Source organism: Oreochromis niloticus, linkage group LG4 (genome assembly GCF_001858045.2).
Source record: "Oreochromis niloticus isolate F11D_XX linkage group LG4, O_niloticus_UMD_NMBU, whole genome shotgun sequence".
NCBI classification, from domain to species: domain Eukaryota; kingdom Metazoa; phylum Chordata; class Actinopteri; order Cichliformes; family Cichlidae; genus Oreochromis; species Oreochromis niloticus.
In genome coordinates, this window is record NC_031969.2 from 16,954,974 (window position 1) to 16,975,705 (window position 20,732).

Below are 20,732 nucleotides of genomic sequence, written 5' to 3' on the forward strand. Positions count from 1 at the left end.
CTTTGCAGTTTTTAGCAGAGACTTTTAGATATCCTTTATTTATCCGGGTAAAAAGTGTCATTGACATAAAAAATGTCTTTTTTTTAAAGAAAGTTCTGGCCAAGAGGGAAGCAGAAATTGTAAAAATAAATAAATAACAATAAACAGTTTTATAAACATACTTTAAGTGACTAAGAAGGAAAAGGTTGAATATAATATAATATAATATAATATAATATAATATAATATAATATAATATAATATAATATATATTAAAATGCAGAATCATAAACATATCTTTATTTTATATAACAGGGCAGTTGCCATTTCTTTAATGAGGAGGATGTGGACGTCCTGGAGAGGGAGGAACAGAGGGACAGAGAGTAACACAGGTCATTTACATGAAAGGGGGAAGATATCTAGGCCCCTTAAGTGTACCTCTATCTCCAACTTACAATGCTGTGATTGCGTCCATTCCCCAACTCTCTGAATGGTACTCATGGTCACTGATCAATGGTCATGACAGTTTAAATATAAACAATGATGAAACTGCCCATTGTTAGACATTGTTAGAAGTTTCACCTATTATGCAAATGTACTGTTTAAAAGGTTGGGGAAAGCTGCAGTCAGCTGAGAGTGAAGAAGTCACTTGGATGAGTACTGAAATGTTTCTTCCACTGAAAAAGTCCAGGAAAACAGGATCAACTTCTAGGTTTGTAATTTTTGTTTATTCTCTTTAGTGACAGGGTTTTTAAATCTGTGCTAATATTAGTGTTTTCTTGGAAAAACTTACTGACAGTGGAACAGTAGGCTGTGAAAGTCTGGGTGAATATAGTTATATAAATAAAGGAAGGAAACTTTGAAGTTAATTTGCCTTCTTTTGGTTGTATGGGTAGCAGGTTAGAGTGACGCTCAGTCGAGTCTGAAAAGACTGGATTAGCACCAAATATACCAAAGTGGACTGGTCTTTGTTCCTCGTGACTCAATCATTCTTTTCAGGTCATAGAATTGTTTTGCCTCTTCCTTATCCAGGTTAAATGAGCTTTGGTAACAGGGTTGTTGATATGTTTTTGGGGAAGAATAAAAACATTTATTATTCTTGATCTTTAACATATTAACATAACATTAAAATAACATGTGACGAAAAAATGGTGTAACAATATAAAAGACACAATTATAAAATGAATTGTAACTGTTTGACATGAAATGTGGTTATCAAGAAGTTGGGATAAAATTTAAAAAAAAAACAAAAAAAACAGCTTCTTGATCTATTTTGTATTTTAAATATTTTGGAACCATTTTTTTAACAACCAGCTTTAGCTTTTTCTCCCAATTTTTACACAAAAAATTATATTTTAATAGTTTTTACGTGGATGGATAGGAGATAAAATGTCCTGCAACTTAACTTACTTTATTTTGTGAAACGTGAAATGCTCACACTAGAGGGAGCTGTCGTTATTTTACCTCTCCGTTAAAGGTGACACCACACGCCATCTTTGTTATGGGCGGACTAGGACAGCTGATGACGGAGGGGTTTTCTTCCCTGTGATTGGTGGACTCGCGCCATGCCAAAGGTCGCGTATATTTCGCGCTCTTGATTCACAACCGAACTGGCGCGCTATTGAAACAGCCGCAGTATGTGAAGAAATACGAACCTTTGGTTCGTTTTCGGAGCAGTTCGGAAAATATCCGTGTAACATTTTAGCACTTTGCCTTCTTATGTCCTTGTCTGACACGCCGGGAAATGTTTGGAGCACTTCTGGGATCTGTGGGAAGCTTTTAGACTAGCATCTAGCGAAGACAGCTAGCTTGTTGTTTTACAGTAACACATTTCTTTTGGCACCAAACAGACTCACACGATGATTTTATGTTTAGTTGTTTGTTCACTCAGTCGTAGACGTGAATGACAAACCTTTGCAGCAAGTTCCGGTTCGGCTTCGTCGGTGAGTGTTTTCTTTGTTTACGTGGTTTCTCTCTCTTATGTCGCACAGAACTGGAAGTTCCTGGGCGCCATGTCAGGAAAAATATCATTTTACAGCTTAGTTGTTGTTTGCGAACATCATAAATAACACACATGTGAGCCTCGTGTTTATCAGCCTTTTCATACTGCCAGTGCTTCAGCAAAACTTCTACATGGCTGTCGTGACATTGACAAAAAGCGCTGACAGAACACCGCTTTAAAGAAAAGGAAAGGCTTTGTGTTATCACTTGTAAATACACTGTTCTCCTTTTTGTTAGTGTTAAAGTAATTATTAATATTTCTGAATGTAAATACCACACGCTTTTATCACAGTGTCAAAACATAATAAACGCTCGTAATCCGTACAACAAAATAAAAGGAAAACAGCAAAATCATCCAGAACATACCTGAATGCAAATGCATCATATAAAGTACAAATAACCTGCACATAGCTTTATTTTAATGGTTGATTTTCATTTTTCCCTTTTCTTTTCCCGTTATTATTTTTCCGGGTCCTTTTTTTCTTGCCACCAGTGTTGCCGCCTGGTTATTGTAGTGAATTTTTCCAATTCAGCGACTGATTGCAACTTGTGGTGACTAAAGATTGCCCACTCACGACCACTTTTGATTGCACAGGTTGTCTGGTAGGAGGCAACCTTTTTGCAGTCAGTCTGACTTTGACTGACTGCCATTACTCGTTAAAGGTTTGCAAGTAGTTACATCTAATTTATAAACATTGACTTATTGTTGGTTATTGTAAATATTGGATATTTACAAAGTTTAACTTTGAGGACATCATTTGCAGTTAACAAAAGGTTCAAAGATCCCAATATATGTTAATGAAATACTCGGCAAAAAAAAGAATCAAAAAGTATTGTGATAATATCGTATTATGGAGTGTCTGGTGTGTCCCACCTGTAGCTTGTAGTTATTATTTTCTCACAGAGGAGGAGAGAAAGCTCCTTGGCAGGAATCAGTATGAGGGAAAATTAGAAAATGTCAGGTGACAGGATGGCTGGGTCTCTGAGAAAAGGAAAGCAGTTAAACTTCCACCTGAATCTCTGATGTGTCTTTGCTGATCTGTTCTTCTGCGAGCTGTGTGTAACAGTGTTTTATTTATTTCTGCTTTAGGTCTCGTCAGATAATGGCTGGTGTTGTGGCTATGCCTTCTGTCATTGAGGACTTTGACAGCCAGGTGTGTTATGATACTGATTTGAGCAGCGCATCAAATGCACCAACTATTTTGAATTGCCTTGCATTTTTATCTCTGATTAAATTTGTCTTTCTTTTTACAGCCTTGCAAGAAATCTCGCAAAGATGGTGGCAGTCCTGTTGTCAAAACAATCACCAACTATTTCTCTCCTGTGCCTAAGCCTGTGGAGAAACCCTTCTCTCCTCCACGTTCCAACAACATCATGGACTACTTTAGCAAGAGGGCTCCATCCTGTAAAGAGAAATCCAGCTCACCAGAGCAAACTAAAGAAGTAGGGAGGCCTCACTCTGCAGAAAAACACACCAATCCGGAGACGGTGAAACAGCTGTCTCAGAAACGGGGTCGAAAAACCAGCAAAGCTGCAAGGAAACTTGTGGGGGCTGAAGGTGTCAGTTCCACCGAGGAGTCAAGTTGCGTGACTGTACAAGAATCGCATGAAAGCAAAGACCAGGCTGTAGATGCAGTTAAAAGTTTTGGAGTCCTTGGCAGCGATACAGCAGCTCTACTGGCCCAGCTTAGTGCTGAGAGCTGCATTCCTGCAGAAACATCAGAGAAACATGCCACTAAGATTATCACGGATGAGCAGGCTGAGAAAGCTGATCATCAGGAAGATGGTTCTAAATGTGTTGAACTTAAAACAGCACTAAACACTATTGAGTTGTCTCCAATTGTACCCTCAAAGTATGAAGCAAAACAGGTTAAAACCACACCACAAAATACCAGGAAGAGGCAGCAACAAGAGGCAAAGCAGTCAGAGCCAGAGGAGAAAGAAGCAGAAACTGAGAACTCTCTCCGTGATGTAAGCATGGAGGTCAATGTTGATGAGTCTTCTCAGTTGAACAGCAGCACAGTAAGAATCTCCTTTGAGGATTTTGTACGGAGTCAGAGTCAGGATGAGGCTGAAGAGGACAGAGAAGATGAAGAAGTAAAAGATGATGACTGTAAAATAACAAATGAGACAAAGGAAACAAACTCAGGTGAGCTGGATATTTCCAAATCTGAAGAAAACATGGTTCCTGAGGAGTTGCCATCATTTCAGGTTTCACCCCGAACTGTCACCATCCAGGCTCAAGTGCACGTCTCACCAAAACAAGAACCAAGCAAAGCGGTGGGAAAGTTGGCTTCCATCTTCAACCGGAAAAAAGGCGGGCGTAGTCCTGCAGAGAGATTCTCATCTTCTCACGCTGAGGCTGGACACCAGCTTCCTTCTCTGACTACCAAACGGAAATCCAACGTGGTTCTCCAGGAGGAGGATCTAGAGCTGGCAGTGCTTGAGAGCGAATCCATTCCTAAGTGCAGTGAAGTCGAGAGGAAGCAGTTCATGGCCGCTTTCAAGCAGCCCACTGCAGACGTCTCCAAATCCAAGCCTGTCAAGAGCCAAAGCAAGCAGAAGCAACCAGGAGAGAAAAGTTTGGATGCTGCTGAAGCTGAAACTGAAAATCTGCTGACTGTTGAGCAAACATCTCAACCCTCTCAAGGAAAGAAAGCCACTAAGAAGAAACCAGGAAAAAAGGGGGGAAAGAAAGCTAAAGAGGGAGAGGAGACTGTGAGTGCGTCTCCTGCTGCTGCTGGTGCTGCTGCTGAGGAAGAAACGGCGAACATGACTGTTGAGGTCGAGGAGAAAAGGCCAGAGTCTCCCATCACCACATCTCCTTCCACGCCAGCTCTGAGAAGATCCAGACGGGAGGCTGTAGTGCAGAAAGCATCTGAAACCACCCCAACAAGTTCTCTCAGAAAAACCAGGAGACAAACTCAAACAGAGTCAAAGGACACTGATGTTACTGCTTTACTTCAGCCTGAGGACGGCCCTATAAAGATGTCCACCCCAAAGACCCGCAAGTCCAAATATGGCGTCTTTCAATCGGAGCTGATGTGCCCGCCTGACGATAAAGAGAGTCCAATCAGGTGACGCATGCTTTTTGTTTATTAATCTGCCACCCGATCGTATCCATTTTTACACATTTTAATTTTTATGTTAATGTTTGGGTTTTTTTTTCTTTTTTTAGGATCAAATTTACGCGGTCCAGTAAAAATGTTTCCACGTCTAAGGCTGAAGGCATAAACGCATCTTTGCCTATTAAAGTAAGCATGGCATTTTTTATTTTGTGAACTTAGAGGGAAAAAAAATACTAAACCATCATAATTGTGGTGTGAAGATAATTAAGCACTTGTTCTAATTCATCCTATTCAGACATCAAGTGAGTCTAAGAAGAGAGAACAGGCCAAGAAGTTAGTGCAAAAAGCCAAAGTGATTCAGCAGAATAAAAAAACTGTGGAGGAGAAGAGCTCCCTGAGGCGCTCATCGCGAACTTCCATCAAGAGGAGCTACTGTGACGATGAGGTAGAGTCATTGGCGAGTGAGGAAGATGAAATGTGTGTTAAGATGAGGCTATGAGTGAGTGGTGTTGTGTGACTGTGTAAACAACAACTAAGGCAGACTGGTCTCAGATTAATGAGACTACAAAATCGAATGTAAATAATACACACATGTGTTAATACACGCTAAACTACACATTTATTTCTCAGTCATGTTGTGGATGTTTACTCAATTTATCTTTAAAGGTCTTATGACATTATAAGACATTACTTGGAGAACATTTGCACGTCAGGTTTCGATGTCGATTGCAAGTTACTTTAAGATAATCTTTATTGCCACTGACAGGAACAATGGAAAATATTGTGACAGCATAAATGTAAAATTTAAACATTTATATACAGTATAGTGCAAAATTGAGTGCTCTAGTACAGATAAAGATGGGGATGGGGTGTCATTCAAGACACATTTGACCGTCGTAGAGGTTTCAGAGGGGCGGTTATTTCAAACCTATGCCATAACTTTCCACCTGAAACATAAATCCTCAGTCATTAGTCACCCTTAACCAAGCTGGATTTTTTTTATGTTTTTCAAATTGATAAAAATCTGAACAGTTATCAGTCTTAATACATCAGGCCTAAATATTACCTCCCCATCTCCCTCATGAGATACAACACCATAAAAAAGTCTCTGTGTGTTTTTGTTGTTTGTTTGTGTTTGTCAGGATTCTGTCATTTGCGTTGATGACCAGACTGCCTCTCCTCTCAAAGAACCTGAAAAGATGAAAACCCAGAAGCCTTTACGCAGTCTGAATGATGTTTTGGGCAAAGCCGCCCCACCTGGCAAAGCCTCTTCAGGTAGTTTTTATTGTTTCCTTTTAACTAAAACTGTGATTTATTGATTTATTTTGTAATATCTTCTAACAGATGTGTGTTTTCTTTGTTTAAGGCTCCAAAGTAGGCTCACACAGCCAAGACAAGACCGCTCGCAAGGTGTCAGCTGTGATCTCCATCTTTGATGACAGCAGCCGCGAGGGCTCGGAGAACTCGCAGGATGACGAGCAGTTCAGGGCGCGCAGAGAGTTCCTGAAGAGCGGTTTGCCCGAGTCCTTTAAAAAACAGATAGCCAAGACTGCTGCCACGAAGGAGGCGTACTCTGCCTCCTGTTCCTCCTTTCAACTAGTGACACACACCATGCAACCACCAAATGGTAAGCATATTCATATTCAGTAGTCGAATATTACGCTGGAGTTTTAAGGCAAAGCCTAATTTCTGTGCATACCAACAGATTGCTCTCTCTGGAGTCTGCCATGGCCTGAGTCCTTATTACTGTGTCAGCTAAAAGAGCTTTGGAGCCAAACATCCAAACCTCTGCCAGCAGCCGGTGGCTCGCTTTGTGTGAAGACTGCACCAGCCTGTCGGAGCTTTTGTAAAAGGGTACGCTGTTTTAATAACCTGATACTCGACACCCATAACTTAATATCCAGCTTTAGCCCTCCCATCTAAAGGCACATGTATAATAACAATGTTATATTTTTAAAAAAAGGATAAGTGTATATAAAAATGCAAACTTAAAACCCCTTTTTTGGCTCTATTGTACTGGGATAAATAAAGAACGGACTTTAATAGTGTGTTTTCGTTCCAGGGTTCAGGCTGGAGACCTGAGATCTCTGAAAGTGTTCGTCAGCTTCTAGTTGGGGAGTTCAGCACCAGCAACCCTCAGTTCCCTGCACAGATGTTCATCGCTCGCTTCCTGAAGAAACGTGCTGACCATCAGAAGCAGTTTACACACTCAGGTCAGTGTCTAATAAGCAGATAAGTGCAAGGATATGTGTTAAACTGCAGTGGCTGTGTATTGTAGGGCTTAATGACAGTCTGCTTAGTCCTTATGACTGTATTCAATGTTCGCCTTGTTTGAGTGAAAAGGGGACACAAGTGCTTGTCCTTAATTATACTGACCAAATACTGATTTTTACTTTCTCAGAAGAAGAGGCTGCGACCAGAGAGGCAGATGAACCAGCGGGAGGGAAGAGGAAAAGAACGAGTGATGAGGGAGAAAATACAGCAAAGGTGGCTAAAAAGCGGCGATCCAAACATTCAGAAAAGAGCGTCTCCACAGCAGAGCCAGCGAAGCGGGGAGGCCGCACAAGACGATCTCAGAGATCCAGGCGAGGAGAGGAGGAAGAGGCGACAGAGAAAACCAAGCCTCTGCTCCATCCTGCTCCCATCCCACCTGAAGAGGACAGCGTGTGTATCGTAGAGGACTTGCTTTCAGGAGAGGACACTGGGAAAAAAGGTGTGGTAGCTTTTCTGTGTGTGTTCTGAATCACTGCTGTGACCTTAAAGGAGTCTGTAGCTCTTCTCAATATATATCAGTATTTATCAGCTTTTGAGATGAAGTTTGTTTTACAGCCTGTTCTCTGCTGCCCCCAACTGGCCAAAAAAAAAGAAAAACTAATTACAAATATAAATCCTCAGATTATCATCTGAAACTCAGCCTGGTGTATTTTTTGTTTTGTTTTTTCCTACAGATGTGGTGAAGGAGGACGTGCTCTGGACTGACAAGTATCTACCACAACACTCCAGTGACATCATAGGCAACACAGCCTCAGTGAGGAGGCTGCACAGGTGAGGAAATGCAGATGTAGATGACTCGTTTTTATAATGCTGTGCCTCTCATTTAAAAAACACAAACAAACAAACAAATCTGCAGTGTATGAAGATCAAATACTGACTCTATATATTCTTTTTCGGCTAGCTGGCTGAAGGAATGGAAGCTCCGTGCAGACAGAGAAGAAAGAAAAAAGCAGAAGGACAAGAAAAAAGAGGACGGCAGCTATGGTGAGAGATAAGAACGCTTTAAAAAAAAAAACTTAACTACTCCTGTGAGCTGCATGTGTTATAACTGTATGGATTTTTTTTGTGTATGGGGTTCGTGGCTCAAGAGTTGGGAGGTTGCCTTGTAATCGGAAGGTTGCCGGTTCGAGCCCCAGCTTGGGCAAGACACTTCACCCGCTGCCTACTGGTGGTGGTCAGAGGGCCCGGTGGCGCCAGTGTCCGGCAGCCTCGCCTCTGTCAGTGGCTGTGGCTGCAATGTAGCTTGCCATCACCAGTGTGTGAATGGGTGGATGACTGGATGTGTAAAGTGCTTTGGGGTCCGTAGGGACTAGTAAAGCGCTATACAAATACAGGCCATTTACCATTTACCATTTAATCCCCAGACTCAGACTGGGACGGTGGAGAGGACGACTCCCAGGATGGAGAGGACATGCTATGTAACACAGTGCTGATCACAGGACCCACTGGAGTAGGAAAGACTGCTGCAGTGTATGCTTGTGCCCAGGAGCTGGGCTTCAAGGTACAGACGTGTCACGTGACTCTCTGATACAATGCGTTTGCTCGATGGATACCTGGATAACTTAAGTTCCTAAATTCTCTCTTCAGGTGTTTGAGGTGAATGCTTCATCACAGCGAAGTGGTCGTCTTATTCTTTCCCAGCTGAAAGAAGCCACTCAGTCACATCAGGTGGATAGTCAGGGGGTCAATGCCCACAAACCCACATACTTCAACAGCTATGGCACGAGCAGCAGCACCGGCTCTCTCAGGCCTGGATCTTCTCCAAGTATGTGAAAATATCACTCTCTCTTTTTTAAATTTTACATTCTGCACAATCTGCGTGAGAATATTACAAGATGACTCTCTGATCGTCTTCCACGTGTCTCAGGAAAGCTGAACTCCCCTCGCAGGGTGGTTTCCTCCCCCAGGAAACCACAGTCACCGAGAGGTGCTAAAAAAGGAAGCCTTACTCCAGTTTCTTTAGCTAAATTCTTTAAAACAGCGGCGTCCAGCACCAAGGAGCCACAAAACACTACAAAAGGTAAGCAGACAGGTACATTTTAATCTTCTTTGATGATAAAACCTGCATGAAGGGTTTTAATTGGGGACTTTATTCTTTCATTTCTTCTTCCAGCTGCTTCCAAGAAAGTTGGGAAAGCAAATGAGGCTGTCCTTCCTGTGAAGTCACCACCAGCTCCCAGCCCCAAAGAAAAGGGCAGCGAGGAACAGAGCAAGAAGACGGCAACATCGCTCATCCTGTTTGAAGAAGTGGATGTTATATTTGACGAGGACTCTGGATTTCTAGCTGCCATCAAGACGTTCATGACAACAACGAAGAGGCCAGTTGTCCTCACGACCAGCGGTTAGTCTTTCAGTGTGGCCTGTGCTAATGGTGTGTTTATCTACTGTTTGCATGTTGAGTTTAAATGATGTTTGTTTTTGTAGATCCTGCTTTCAGCAGCATGTTCGATGGAACCTTTGAAGAAATTCATTTCAAGGCCCCATCTCTGGTGAGTGGAGGGTTGTTCGGCCTGATTGTGTCGGCTCTGATGGAGTCGTTCAGCCCAGCATTCATGTTTGGTTTTTTTGCTTGTTTGTTTTTTTCCTGCTACAGTTGAACGTGAGCAGTTACCTGCAGCTGCTTTGTTTGGCTGAGGACATGAGGACGGACCCCGCGGACATCCAGTCTCTGCTCAGACTCAACGGCTGCGACATCAGGCAGAGTTTGCTGCAGCTGCAGTTCTGGACTCGCAGTGCAGGCGGCCGCCACGGGGCTAGGCCCTTAGTGCCTACGGGCAAAAATGGTAAGAAGATGATCGGGGAGAGTTTGAGCTTTTAATACCTTTTGTTTTTGCTTAATAAAATAATATTTATATTACTCTGTATTCTTTTTCTGTAGCTGTGACTCGCTCTAAAAGTGTTTTCTCCTCCTTATTTTATTAGAAACTGAAGTAAAGCCAGAACCTGAAGAGGCAGCAGACAAATCCACCCTGCCTCCCTGTGACACTGGCTGCACTGAGAGCAAGCTGAGCCTGCTGAACAATGGACAAGAGAGAGATGTTTTGGAGCTGCTCAAGGTAAATTGTTTATTTACCACGCAGAGTGCATAACAGGCAGTCACGTCTATTAATGGATCATGCCTCTGGTACTCAGGCAACAATTCCTGTCACTTGAAAGGCACCCAAAGTTTACTCACCATACCTTCAGGCTGCTCATTCTTTCAAGTTAATTTTAGATGTATGGAAATACAGTATCAAATAAAAGCACATTAACTGTGCACATTAGTTTGTAACTAAAGTGTGAAGCAGAACAGAAATTTCAGACTTTTAGTTGTATTTTCATGCATTTTATAGCTTTTCCTGCTGATAAAGAGCTCCCTGTGGCCAGTCGTCCTGCATTAAAGTAATGAGATAATAGATTTCTATAAGTTTACACATTTACTTCTTAAAATTTAAGCCCAAAGAGTCGCGGTGACAGATTTCTTTCTGTTGAAAATGCAGATTACGCAGGGATTAAATATGTAGTTAAACCTCTGTACACTGACAGAAAGGGCAGTTTCACCCGTCTGACTCATAATAAGATCAAGCTTTGATCTTACTCAAATGAGTTTGACACCCCTGATCTGTAGTGTGGATTTATAATCTCATACAGGTAATTTGGCTGCAGTGACAAAGACGAACAGAAACATGAAATAACTAGTAGTAGGTTGGACATCGTTCTGTGATCTAACATTAAATTACACCAAAGGAATCTCTGTTTCCAGTTGGGAAAAATGTTTTTGTGAAATCAAGGAGTGGACGATATAGGAAGAAACGCTGACTGTCGTATCGATGCTTGCAGGAAGCTGCAGTTAAAAGTGTCAGTAAATAAAAATTCTTCATCCTTCTTTTCCAATAAGCTGCTCTCAGTGATGACACGTTTCCTAAGTAGCATACCCTTATAACTCTTCAGGAGATGCACAGTATTTTCGCGTAATAAAACAGAAAAATTTATTTCTACCTCACATGTTGTATCTTCTAATCAGCTACCACATAACCACATCAATAATTTCTATCCCCTGTTTGCTCTTCCTCTCATATGAAGTGCCGAAAGTGAGAGCACCTTGCAACGCTTGAAGTACTTTGTTTACATTTGGGTCACACATCACCAGCTCCTCGTATCACCTCCTTCAAGCTTGGATATATTTGACGGCATGTTGTTGTTGTTGTTGTTATATGACAGATATGATGCACCGCAGCCTGAGTGAAATCATCAATTGTGACAATAAAGAGAATGATGTGCTGTGTTTAAGGCGTGAAAATTTTATTTTGAAGAGTAGTTTTGGACCCCTATATGGCCCCACACTTTGAATAATGTCTGGCTTTAACGGGAGGAAAAAGCAGACACAGTTTGTTGGTTTGAAAGTTCAAATGCTGTTATGGTCCTGCAGGACTCGCACAGCACTTTGAGCTGAGCTGGAGTTAAGCGTGTCCAGTATGACTGAGTGTGTGTTGTTTCTGCAGAGCCGCAGTCTGGTGGAGGAGCCGGGTTGTTGGGAGCTGCTGACGGACTGCAAACGACGAGGAGTCGACTTGCTCTACTCGAACATGGAGATCCTTTTACCTCTGCCACTCACACATCTGACTACCTCTACCCGCAACCCAGAGCAGTGCGCTTCTGTATCACAAGACCAGCCTTCTGCCAGTCCGAAAGAGCAACCGTCATCCACGCTGCCATCGACAGAGTCAGCTGATTGCTCAGACAGCAGCAGTCCAATCAAAATGTCCAACAGAATGAGGAAGAACAAGAGGAGACACCATCTACCTGACCAAGCTGGAGTCGACTCTGACTCAGACTCAGAAGATGGATTTCTTTCTCTCTGCAAGCCTCAGAACGCTCCTCAGGCCAAAGAGGAATTCAAAGCTTCAGAAAGGGCTAAAAGGAAGCCGCTGACTCCTGAGGAGCGCTTAAAAAGTCTCCCAGTCTCACAGTGTCTGGAATCAATAGCAGACTTCTTAGACAGCATGTCCTACATGGACTCATTGCTCGACAGGGCCAACAGTCACAGAGGACTGTCACCTGTAAGTGTGGTCATAAAAGATGGGATGACAGACGAGTCGAGTGTGGAGATCGACAGAGGGAGCTCAATGACAGCAGCTGGCCTGGAAATCCAGGCGGCGGTTGAGGCTCTGAGCTTCCACAAGTGTCGGGTATCGGCAGAGGAGGCTTGGGAGAAAACACGACAGCTGGAAGGGGAGCTGGCCAAAGAGGTTGCAGCAGAGCTCAGCCTCCCCGTGGCTGCTCATCAGGAATGTTTCAGCTTCACACAGGACGGGTCCTCCCAGCCACAGTGAGTTTGGACACTGAAAAAATGCCACATTGCCCAACAAACAAGTAAAAGTAACTGTAATGGTTTTAGCTGACGTTGATGTCTGCTGTTGCTTTGCAGGTTGGTCGAGCAGAGGAGAGAAGTGATGGAGAGTCTGATGCTGAAAGGAGTGTTTGGTACTCTTGGCAACAGTCCAGCAGCTGCTCTGGACTATTTACCGATCATGCGCTGCATCTGCAGATCCGAGCAGCTTAAGGAGCAAGGCAAAGTTAAGCGAAGGTGAGGAAAGAATTGCTGCTCCTTGAGCCGGTCAGCGGCGTCACATTTGAATACGAGGCTACAAATAAATAAAATAAAACGTGGTGCATGAATGCAAGTCATTTATATGAATCCACAGAAAATGCTGAACTGTTTATTTTCCCCCTCCTCCAGGTTTCTGCACTACCTCGACGCGATCCACTTGGGTCTCGAAAAAAGGACTCTACAGCTCCTCGCTGAAGATTTCCCCTAAAACAACAAAGACGATCAGACTGGACTCCACAGTCACACATAGGCCTTCAATAAATACTCTGTGGCTCTCAGAAGGACTGGTGTACAGATCTAAATAAAAAGTCTGTGTCATCCTCTGAGATGGTGACAGAGCACATGGTCAGAGGCGTGTGAGCACAAAGGACCGCTTCCACATTCATACCAACATAGAGGCGACTGAATAGTAAAGATTTAATCTGAGCTAAAGGACGGACAACTAACTAACCTCACTTGTGTCATCTTTTGGTGCTCTAAAAACTAAAATTTTACGATTTTGTCATCTTTGTATTTTTGTACAGTAGTGCTCTATAGGGATGCTTATTGGTGCTTTTTATTTCGCAAAGTGCTGTTTTTATGAAGTAGAATTTTTTTTTTTTTTTTTTTTTTTTTTCCCCCTCCTCCTTCTTCTTCTTACTAAGCCCCTGGGGTCCATCGTGTGTGGGTGTGTGCAAAATATAATTTGTAAGTTAAATCAAAGTGCACATGCATGTCTGGCAGCTTCAGATGTCCGCAGCCAGCACATCTTTCTGCACAATAACTTACAATTACAGGAATTTAAAAAAAAAAAACCGACTTCATAGGCTCCATGCTTTACATCACCTGTAAGAGATTAACATGTAAAATAAAATTTGCTTCTGTATTTGTGTAAATTGTCACTGATTTATTTGTTTTATTATTTTTTTGGTTCATACAGTTAAATAAAGACGTGCAGCTCTTGATCCAAAGCTTACTGTGACATCATCAGTCATTTTACTGTCTTTAGTGCTTTAAATATGGACACTTTTTTCACCATAGTGAGGTTTTCCTTGCACAACAATAAACGTTTATCACCCAAACCAGCCTAATGGTATCATAAATCTGCTAAATTTAGCACCAGACTTCCGTGTAAATTAGCAGCGCGCTGATGTGCTGGCATCTGCGCGGCGGGCAGACCGGTTTGTGGTTCGTTTCCTCTTCACCTCCATCACAGAGAGCAGCAGGGGTGCTCTGTGCACAAAGGTGCATTGTTTATTTAAAAAAAAAAAAAAAAAAAAATCAAAGGGAGCACCCTCTGTGACAAACTCGCAGCTGGACGCGCTCCAGGGTGAGGAGGAGGGAGGAGGTCCGCGTCCGCTTCGTGTTGAGACATCCAAAACTCTTCTGTCACAAGTTCCACTTTTCTTTCTTTTTAAAATTTTTTCTTAGTCGCCTTTTGTTGTTTGTCAAACCATGTGACCGCCACGCTCAAGTTCAACCGCGGGATCCGTCAGCGTATGAACAGAGAGCCTGACTGTGCAGAGAAATGGCAAACCGTGAGCGGAACAAAAAGATTTTACTGGAACTGGTGAAACAGCCAGACAACAGCCGGTGCGCTGACTGCGGCGAGCCCGGTAAGCAAATATATAAACGTTGGTACGTTTGTTATCGAAATAAAGTGAGGCGCGGATCCGAATTTGATGTGCGGGTACTACTCAAAGGCCTCGCGATATTCAGATTTATTGATTATTTTGATGCAGTTTAACCGGTTTGTTAATGTTATTTATAAGGCTTTGAAAAGTCTGTTGCTCTGCATGGACGCGTGCACCCTGAAGCATGTCCGTCACGACTAAAGCTTGGTGATGGGCTGACACTGAGGGGCTGAAAAGGGTTTCCTGTTTTTGAACTGGAAAACTTAATACTTAAAAACTCAAAAAGTCACTTTCCCGGGCATAGATGAAGCCTAATTGTGAACTAAACATTTATAGATTTCAGTGGAAATCTTAAATGATTGATTAGATTTGTAAAATGTTCTTAACCTGCTAATAGAGTGGGAGGAAAAAGTATTTATCTGAGTCATGCCTCTTCTTCTCACGTTTCCCAGAACCGGACTGGGCCTCCTACAAGTTGGGAATTTTTGTGTGTCTGAACTGCTCCGGGATCCACCGCAGCCTGTCCAGCCATGTCAAATCTATCAGGCTGGACTTCTGGGAGGATAAGCTGGTGGAGGTGATCACTGTTTTATCAGTCACCCACCTCTATTTTTGCTGTATCAGACTGTGTCTGTGTGTAATCCTAATGTGTGTGTGTGTGATTTTATTCTGGGGGATGGAAGTTCATGAAATCCAATGGCAATGCCAGGGCCCAGGCTCAATATGAGAAAGCCGTTCCACCGTACTACTATCGACCCCAGCGGGAAGACTGCAAGTAGGTCTTTTCCAGGATGATGATATTTACCAGCCTCTGTCACCATGACAGAATCATTTATGTGTAACACCAGACTGCTGACAAGGCAGAGCCACAAAGTAGAGAAGTGAGAGCTTCTGGCTGTAGAAGTGAAATATAGATGAATTTCTGCTGCTAAATCAAGCTTCAGTTATTCAGGTTTTTATAAGAACACATTGCTATTGAACTGTGAATGCTTTCATATTTTTACTTTGATCCACAGTATCCTCAGGGAGCAGTGGATCCGAGCTAAATACGAGAGGAAGGAGTTCACAGGAGAGACCAAGTATCCACCACTGCCATATACCACAGGTGACTTTTTTTAACAATTTATTTATAAACTCTTTGGGGCTTACATTCTTGTCAGCATTCTTCTTTGCATGTAGAACTGTTCCAGAAAAACTCGTTCTTTCCACAATGAACCATCCAGGAAGTGAAATCTAGCCACTGTCGCTTTGAGCAACCAGAAGATTTCCTTTTTAAGTGAAACTTTTATCTTTTTTTATGCCCTTGTGACTCTTTTGGATTCATACTAGGGTTCTATGAAGGAATACTGTTGAAGAAAGGCAAAGACAACACACAGTTTCTGAAGAGAAAGTTCGTGCTGTCTGAGAGAGAATTCACCCTGAGCTACTACAACAAAGAAGATGTGAGTTCCCTGCAGCTTTGATATGGTTACACCACCGGTTAGAACATGAATCACAGAGAGCGATGACCCTTAAATACTGCAAGATGTGTAGTTATTACGGCGTAATCATTGCTTAGGTTTAACAGTATTGGATTACGTCCCATAATGGAAGACATTTTATCTTGTATCTAAGCTCATTGTTTATCTTTTGCACAGACAGCTTCAAATGTTTCTTCAAAGATCTATTGTAAGCAGAAAAGCCACCTTAGAATCAATCAATCAGTTTCCTATAGCTTCACATACACAAGCAACTATAAAGGCACACAGTCACCGTTTACTGGAGGAAATTCAGCTAATTTGGTTTTAGTTTTACCGCTAAAGGTCAAACAAGGAGATTTTTGGTACTCGTCCACAGATGCTTATCAGATTATCAGATTATTACCATCATCAGCCATCTGCCATGGCCAGCTGAGGTGAAAGGAGGGAAATGGGATAAAAGACACACTTCAGGGTAGTAATTGGTTCACAACAAGATAACGGCAGCAATAATAAAAAGTTGTGCACATGTGAGGTGTCCCTTACACATTACTGGGCCATAACTATATTATTTGCATCTGCACTGAATCCATGTGGAGCCTATGACATTAGCCTATTCAACTGGTCAACGCCACAGATAAATCTGAGCAGCTGTGATAATGGCGACATGCAGTTAGATTTCTGGAGAGGAGCATGTCCGGTTAAGGCGTAGAGTTTCAGAAGACTTTTAACGTACTTCATTTCACTATAAGTCACATAAACGTAAAAGAAAGTTAAAAAGAACTAGAGGAAAAGTGAGAAGATCACTAAAGTAATTTGGATTCATCCTCTGGGCATCATGAATGTCTGTGCTCCAACTGATGCTGGGCAGTTTCGATCTAAGTGACTTTGAGCCAGTTTTTCCAGCAACAACAGCTGTATAAACTGGATGCCTTCCTGTTATGCCTCCTTCTGGGCTTCAACCAAGGATCCTTCACTTTTTATGCACCTGTGGTAACCACCACTTGCAGCCAACATGGCTCAGACAAGTGTAAAAACAGCAGGACGAAGCCTCCAAATCTGAACTGCACTTGTGTGTATTTGTTACAGGAGTCCAAAGGCCCCAAAGCTGTAATATCCATCAAGGACCTGAACGCCACCTTTCAGCCAGAGAAGATCGGTCATCCTAACGGACTGCAGATCACCTACCAAGACGGGGATCACACCAGGAACCTCTACGTGTATCATGAGCGTTCTGAAGTCAGTCGACATGATCATCTATAGCATCAATATTAACACCTGACAGGTCTCATATACTTGTTTTGTGGTTCTAATAGAAGCTCAAAGTTTTTGTTTTTGCTTTACTTCAGGAAATAGTCACATGGTACAACGCGATTCGAGCCGCTCGCTATGCGTACCTGAAGACGGCCTACCCAACAGGAAGCGATGAAGAAGTAAGTGTCAGACTATTTCATTTTGAGCCAGCTGTTTTTAGCAGTTTTTAGCTTGTAGATTTTAGTATTTGACATGTTTACTGTCTTGTGTCTTCATCAGCTATTACCAATGATAACAAGAAACTACCTCAAAGAGGGTTACATGGAAAAGACGGGGCCTATGGTAAGCTCACTGAAGTCACTCGAGTGTCATTTGCACCCCTATATTATTTCTCTTCTACTTTGATTTCTACTCACACTCACCAGCAAAGTTGTTTGTGACTATATTATGTGTGATCAGTACATCTGAATGTGTTTCTGTTCCTCTTTTAGACTCTGACTCACACATGTGCGTGCAGCTCGAACCTTTTTTCTTTTTTAAGAATCAGTTTCTGCGATAGGAGGTTTTGAGGAAATGAAGTCTGATGAGCACATTTTTCAAATGCACATTTTATTTTTTGATTCAAGCGTTTTCTTTTATTTTGTACGCAGCAAACCGAGTCATTCAAAAGGAGGTGGTTCATTTTAGACTCTCAAAACAGGAAGTTGCTCTACTTCAAAGGCCATCTGGTGAGGACACTACCTCTTTTTTCAATCTCACTCGAAACCCCACAATCTACACCTATGAAGTTTGTGAGTCACGTGCTTTTTCTTGTTGTAGGATGCAGAGGAGCTAGGGGCCATTTTTATCGGCACAGAGAGCAAAGGTTACTCGGTTAAGGAGTGGGTCCCGCTAAACGCCAGGGGAAACAAGTGGAAGTGCGGATTGATGCTGGAAACGCCAGAGCGACAGTTCGTCTTCATGTGCGAGCAGGAGAGGGACCAGAGGGAGTGGCTGGAAGTGCTCAGGAAGGTTTTGTCCAGACCCATGTCACCCCAGGATTATACTAGTAAGCAAGACTTCAGTGTGCTTTAAATATGCTGGTGCCCAATTTTCCATATTAAATACCGTACATAGCCAGTATTTAATCCTCCGCAAGCACAACCCATAGCCATCACCCCATTTTCCAGAAAAGTTTGGACACTGTGGAAATTATCAGTAAGAGCAGAATGACACATTTTGCACACATTTAAAATCTTATCTCTTATCTACGATGTTGAAACTTGGAAAATGTGTTGGGTTTTGCTCATTTTGAATTTAATGGCAGGAGCACATTTCAAAAAAGTTGGGAGAGGGGGATTAAATGACTGGACAAGTTGTGTAATGCTGTAAAACAAACATCTGATGGAGAGTGATGACAGTAAATAATTTAAAAGACTATTTATTGTCTATTTAATGTTGCTAGCACATGGACTTGCTGGGATGACGTTTTGTTTGATAAGTGTTGCTAACTACTGACCGAGCTGCTGTGACACTTAAAAAAGTGCAACACAAACTGGAAACGGAGAACTTTCACCTTCAAAGTAAAATTCCAGCTTTACTGCTGCAACCAATTATATTACAGAGGTGCAACTTTTACTCTGAAGGTGAAGGGTCTCCGTTCAAAAGCTTGCATCTCTGATAGTATGGAGGTACATCAGTGTCCATGGAATTGGTAGCTTGTGCATTTGGAAAGGCAGCCTCAATTCTGAAAATACATACAGGTTTTAGAGCAGGGGTGGGGGAACCCCAGGCCTAAATGGCGAGTGTCCTGCAGGCTTTAGATATCACCCTGGGTCAACACACCTAACCACCCTTGAGGCCTGGAGTTCCCCTACCCCTGTTTTAGTGCAACACGTGCTCCCATCCAGTATGCTAAACCGCATACTGCTCAGTTTAAAGATGTATTGTATATTGTGTTCTACTGTGAATAAAAAAGGAGTTTAAGTTGATATTTCCAAATCATTTAAATTTGTTTTTATTTATATTTCACACAGCAAACTCCCATCCACGTTTTTAACTGGGGTGTTATTTGGTTTCAATGAAGGAACCTTGACATGTATTTACTTAAGATATAGTGTGCAGCAGCAGCAAGACACGTGCTGTCTGTCTGAGAAGAGACAGAGAGAGAAAAAAAAAGCATCTTGTGTTAACACAGTTTTATATTTTTGGGCTTGTTTAGCACATTCAGATATGGTGTTGGAACATTTTAAGGTAATATTTTAAGCCCTTAGTTGGCATGTTTATCCTCTAAATGTAGCTCGTTACAGTGCAAACGCAAAGTGCCTCAAGCAATCTGGCCTTCCTGCTACAGCTTTAATATACATATATAATCATTTATAGAAAGCTGTAGTAGCTGATCTGTTAGTGTGTTAAGCTCTAATGATGTTCTTTCTCATTCCAGCCGAAGCCGTCATGAAGTATAAGCGATGATCGATGAAACTACGAGCGAGAGAACAGAGACCTGCTGTCGGCTGCACTGACTCTCAGTACTGACTGATTCATGCTGTACAGAGGACATCAGTACGCTCACTTCAACTGACACTGTTTCTAATGCTAAAATAAGGCCTCACATGTGTTTATCATTATATATAAAATGCATTCTGATGATAAACACCTGATCAGCATTGATATATCACTGGGTACACCCATGCTGTATATGAATGTATTTCTAAATTTTAATAAATTTATTTTGGATATTTAATGAGTGGATACATTTATATTTGGAGTGAAGATGCTACATGACACTATGGCCACAAAATAAATGTCTTTTTTTTGAATGGTGACTTTTTTGCAAGGTTTTTTTTCCATGTACAGACAAATTGCAAACACTTATTAGAAATAGTGCTGATCAATCAAGATTATGTCACAATATCACAGCTTTTTAAATCAATGCCATTTTGGTGTTTGGTCTTTTTTGTTCCTCAATTATTTACGCTTTTTTTTTTTTTTTTTGAAAAGCTGAAAATTTTCTCATGCTGCCTTTAGGGGTCGCCAAAGCGGACCATCTGCACACCAACTATGTGCATGTCTTCCTTCACTACATCCATCCAATGAAAATTTGAACATCTTCAGCTCGAAAAAAAATAACGTTTATAAAACATTATTCGACTTAATGCTTCCATAAACACAACAAACATACAGAAAATAAAATTAGAAATCAAACCGAATCCATGAATTTAACCTGGTAAAGGCCCGTGTCTGGCTTCCCCCCACAGTCCAGAGCCATGCATGTTATATTTACTGGTATCAACAAATTGACCCTAGCTGTGAGCGTGTGCATGTGTCTCTCAGTCCTGTGATGGACTGGTGACCTGTCCAAGACAGCTGGAACAGGCTCCAGCGCAACCACAACCCTGAATATGGAAGAACATGGATAGATGGAAAACCTCAGCACTGATATAACAGGCTGCCTGACAGAAACTACGACGCCTTGGCCTAAAAACACTTCATCCAGCTTTGTCCATATATGGTGTTT

The 20,732-nt window shown here is 42.0% G+C and overlaps 2 protein-coding genes across 3 annotated transcripts; both read left to right on the forward strand.

The window, feature by feature from the left end:
• The first annotated feature begins 1,538 nt into the window (after positions 1-1,538).
• atad5a (ATPase family AAA domain containing 5a) lies at positions 1,539-13,862 on the forward strand. 2 transcript variants are annotated; one of them, XM_025906952.1, is made up of 22 exons: positions 1,539-1,922; positions 3,071-3,134; positions 3,235-5,057; positions 5,159-5,234; positions 5,344-5,493; positions 6,191-6,323; positions 6,415-6,675; positions 6,754-6,902; positions 7,111-7,261; positions 7,453-7,761; positions 7,997-8,093; positions 8,224-8,306; positions 8,687-8,823; positions 8,910-9,087; positions 9,190-9,342; positions 9,436-9,663; positions 9,747-9,811; positions 9,916-10,105; positions 10,245-10,378; positions 11,804-12,630; positions 12,730-12,888; positions 13,042-13,862. In XM_025906952.1, exons 2-22 carry the CDS (start codon positions 3,084-3,086, stop codon positions 13,118-13,120), a joined length of 5,433 nt encoding a protein of 1,810 aa, XP_025762737.1. In that variant the 5' UTR covers positions 1,539-1,922; positions 3,071-3,083; the 3' UTR covers positions 13,121-13,862. The 2 variants fall into 2 exon arrangements, with proteins under 2 accessions (XP_025762737.1, XP_003452864.2); XM_003452816.5 differs by having other exon boundaries at positions 1,540-1,922; positions 7,450-7,761.
• Positions 13,863-14,060: 198 nt separating this feature from the next.
• Positions 14,061-19,958, forward strand: adap2 (ArfGAP with dual PH domains 2). Its single transcript, XM_003452853.5, has 11 exons — positions 14,061-14,507; positions 14,978-15,102; positions 15,209-15,300; positions 15,542-15,630; positions 15,855-15,967; positions 17,072-17,221; positions 17,332-17,415; positions 17,516-17,578; positions 17,887-17,964; positions 18,056-18,284; positions 19,659-19,958. The coding sequence occupies exons 1-11, from the start codon at positions 14,420-14,422 to the stop codon at positions 19,685-19,687; spliced, it is 1,140 nt and encodes a 379-aa protein (XP_003452901.1). The 5' UTR covers positions 14,061-14,419; the 3' UTR covers positions 19,688-19,958.
• The last annotated feature ends 774 nt before the right edge of the window (positions 19,959-20,732 follow it).

Coding starts and splice junctions, on each gene's coding strand:
- atad5a (XM_003452816.5), top strand. CDS start 3,084: ATGGCTGGTGTTGTGGCTATGCCTTCTGTCATTGAGGACTTTGACAGC. Junction 6,324..6,414: donor ACCTGGCAAAGCCTCTTCAG/GTAGTTTTTATT, acceptor TCTTTGTTTAAG/GCTCCAAAGTAGGCTCACAC. Junction 12,889..13,041: donor CAAGGCAAAGTTAAGCGAAG/GTGAGGAAAGAA, acceptor CCCCTCCTCCAG/GTTTCTGCACTACCTCGACG.
- adap2 (XM_003452853.5), top strand. CDS start 14,420: ATGGCAAACCGTGAGCGGAACAAAAAGATTTTACTGGAACTGGTGAAA. Junction 15,301..15,541: donor CCCCAGCGGGAAGACTGCAA/GTAGGTCTTTTC, acceptor TTTGATCCACAG/TATCCTCAGGGAGCAGTGGA. Junction 17,579..17,886: donor TGGAAAAGACGGGGCCTATG/GTAAGCTCACTG, acceptor TTTTGTACGCAG/CAAACCGAGTCATTCAAAAG.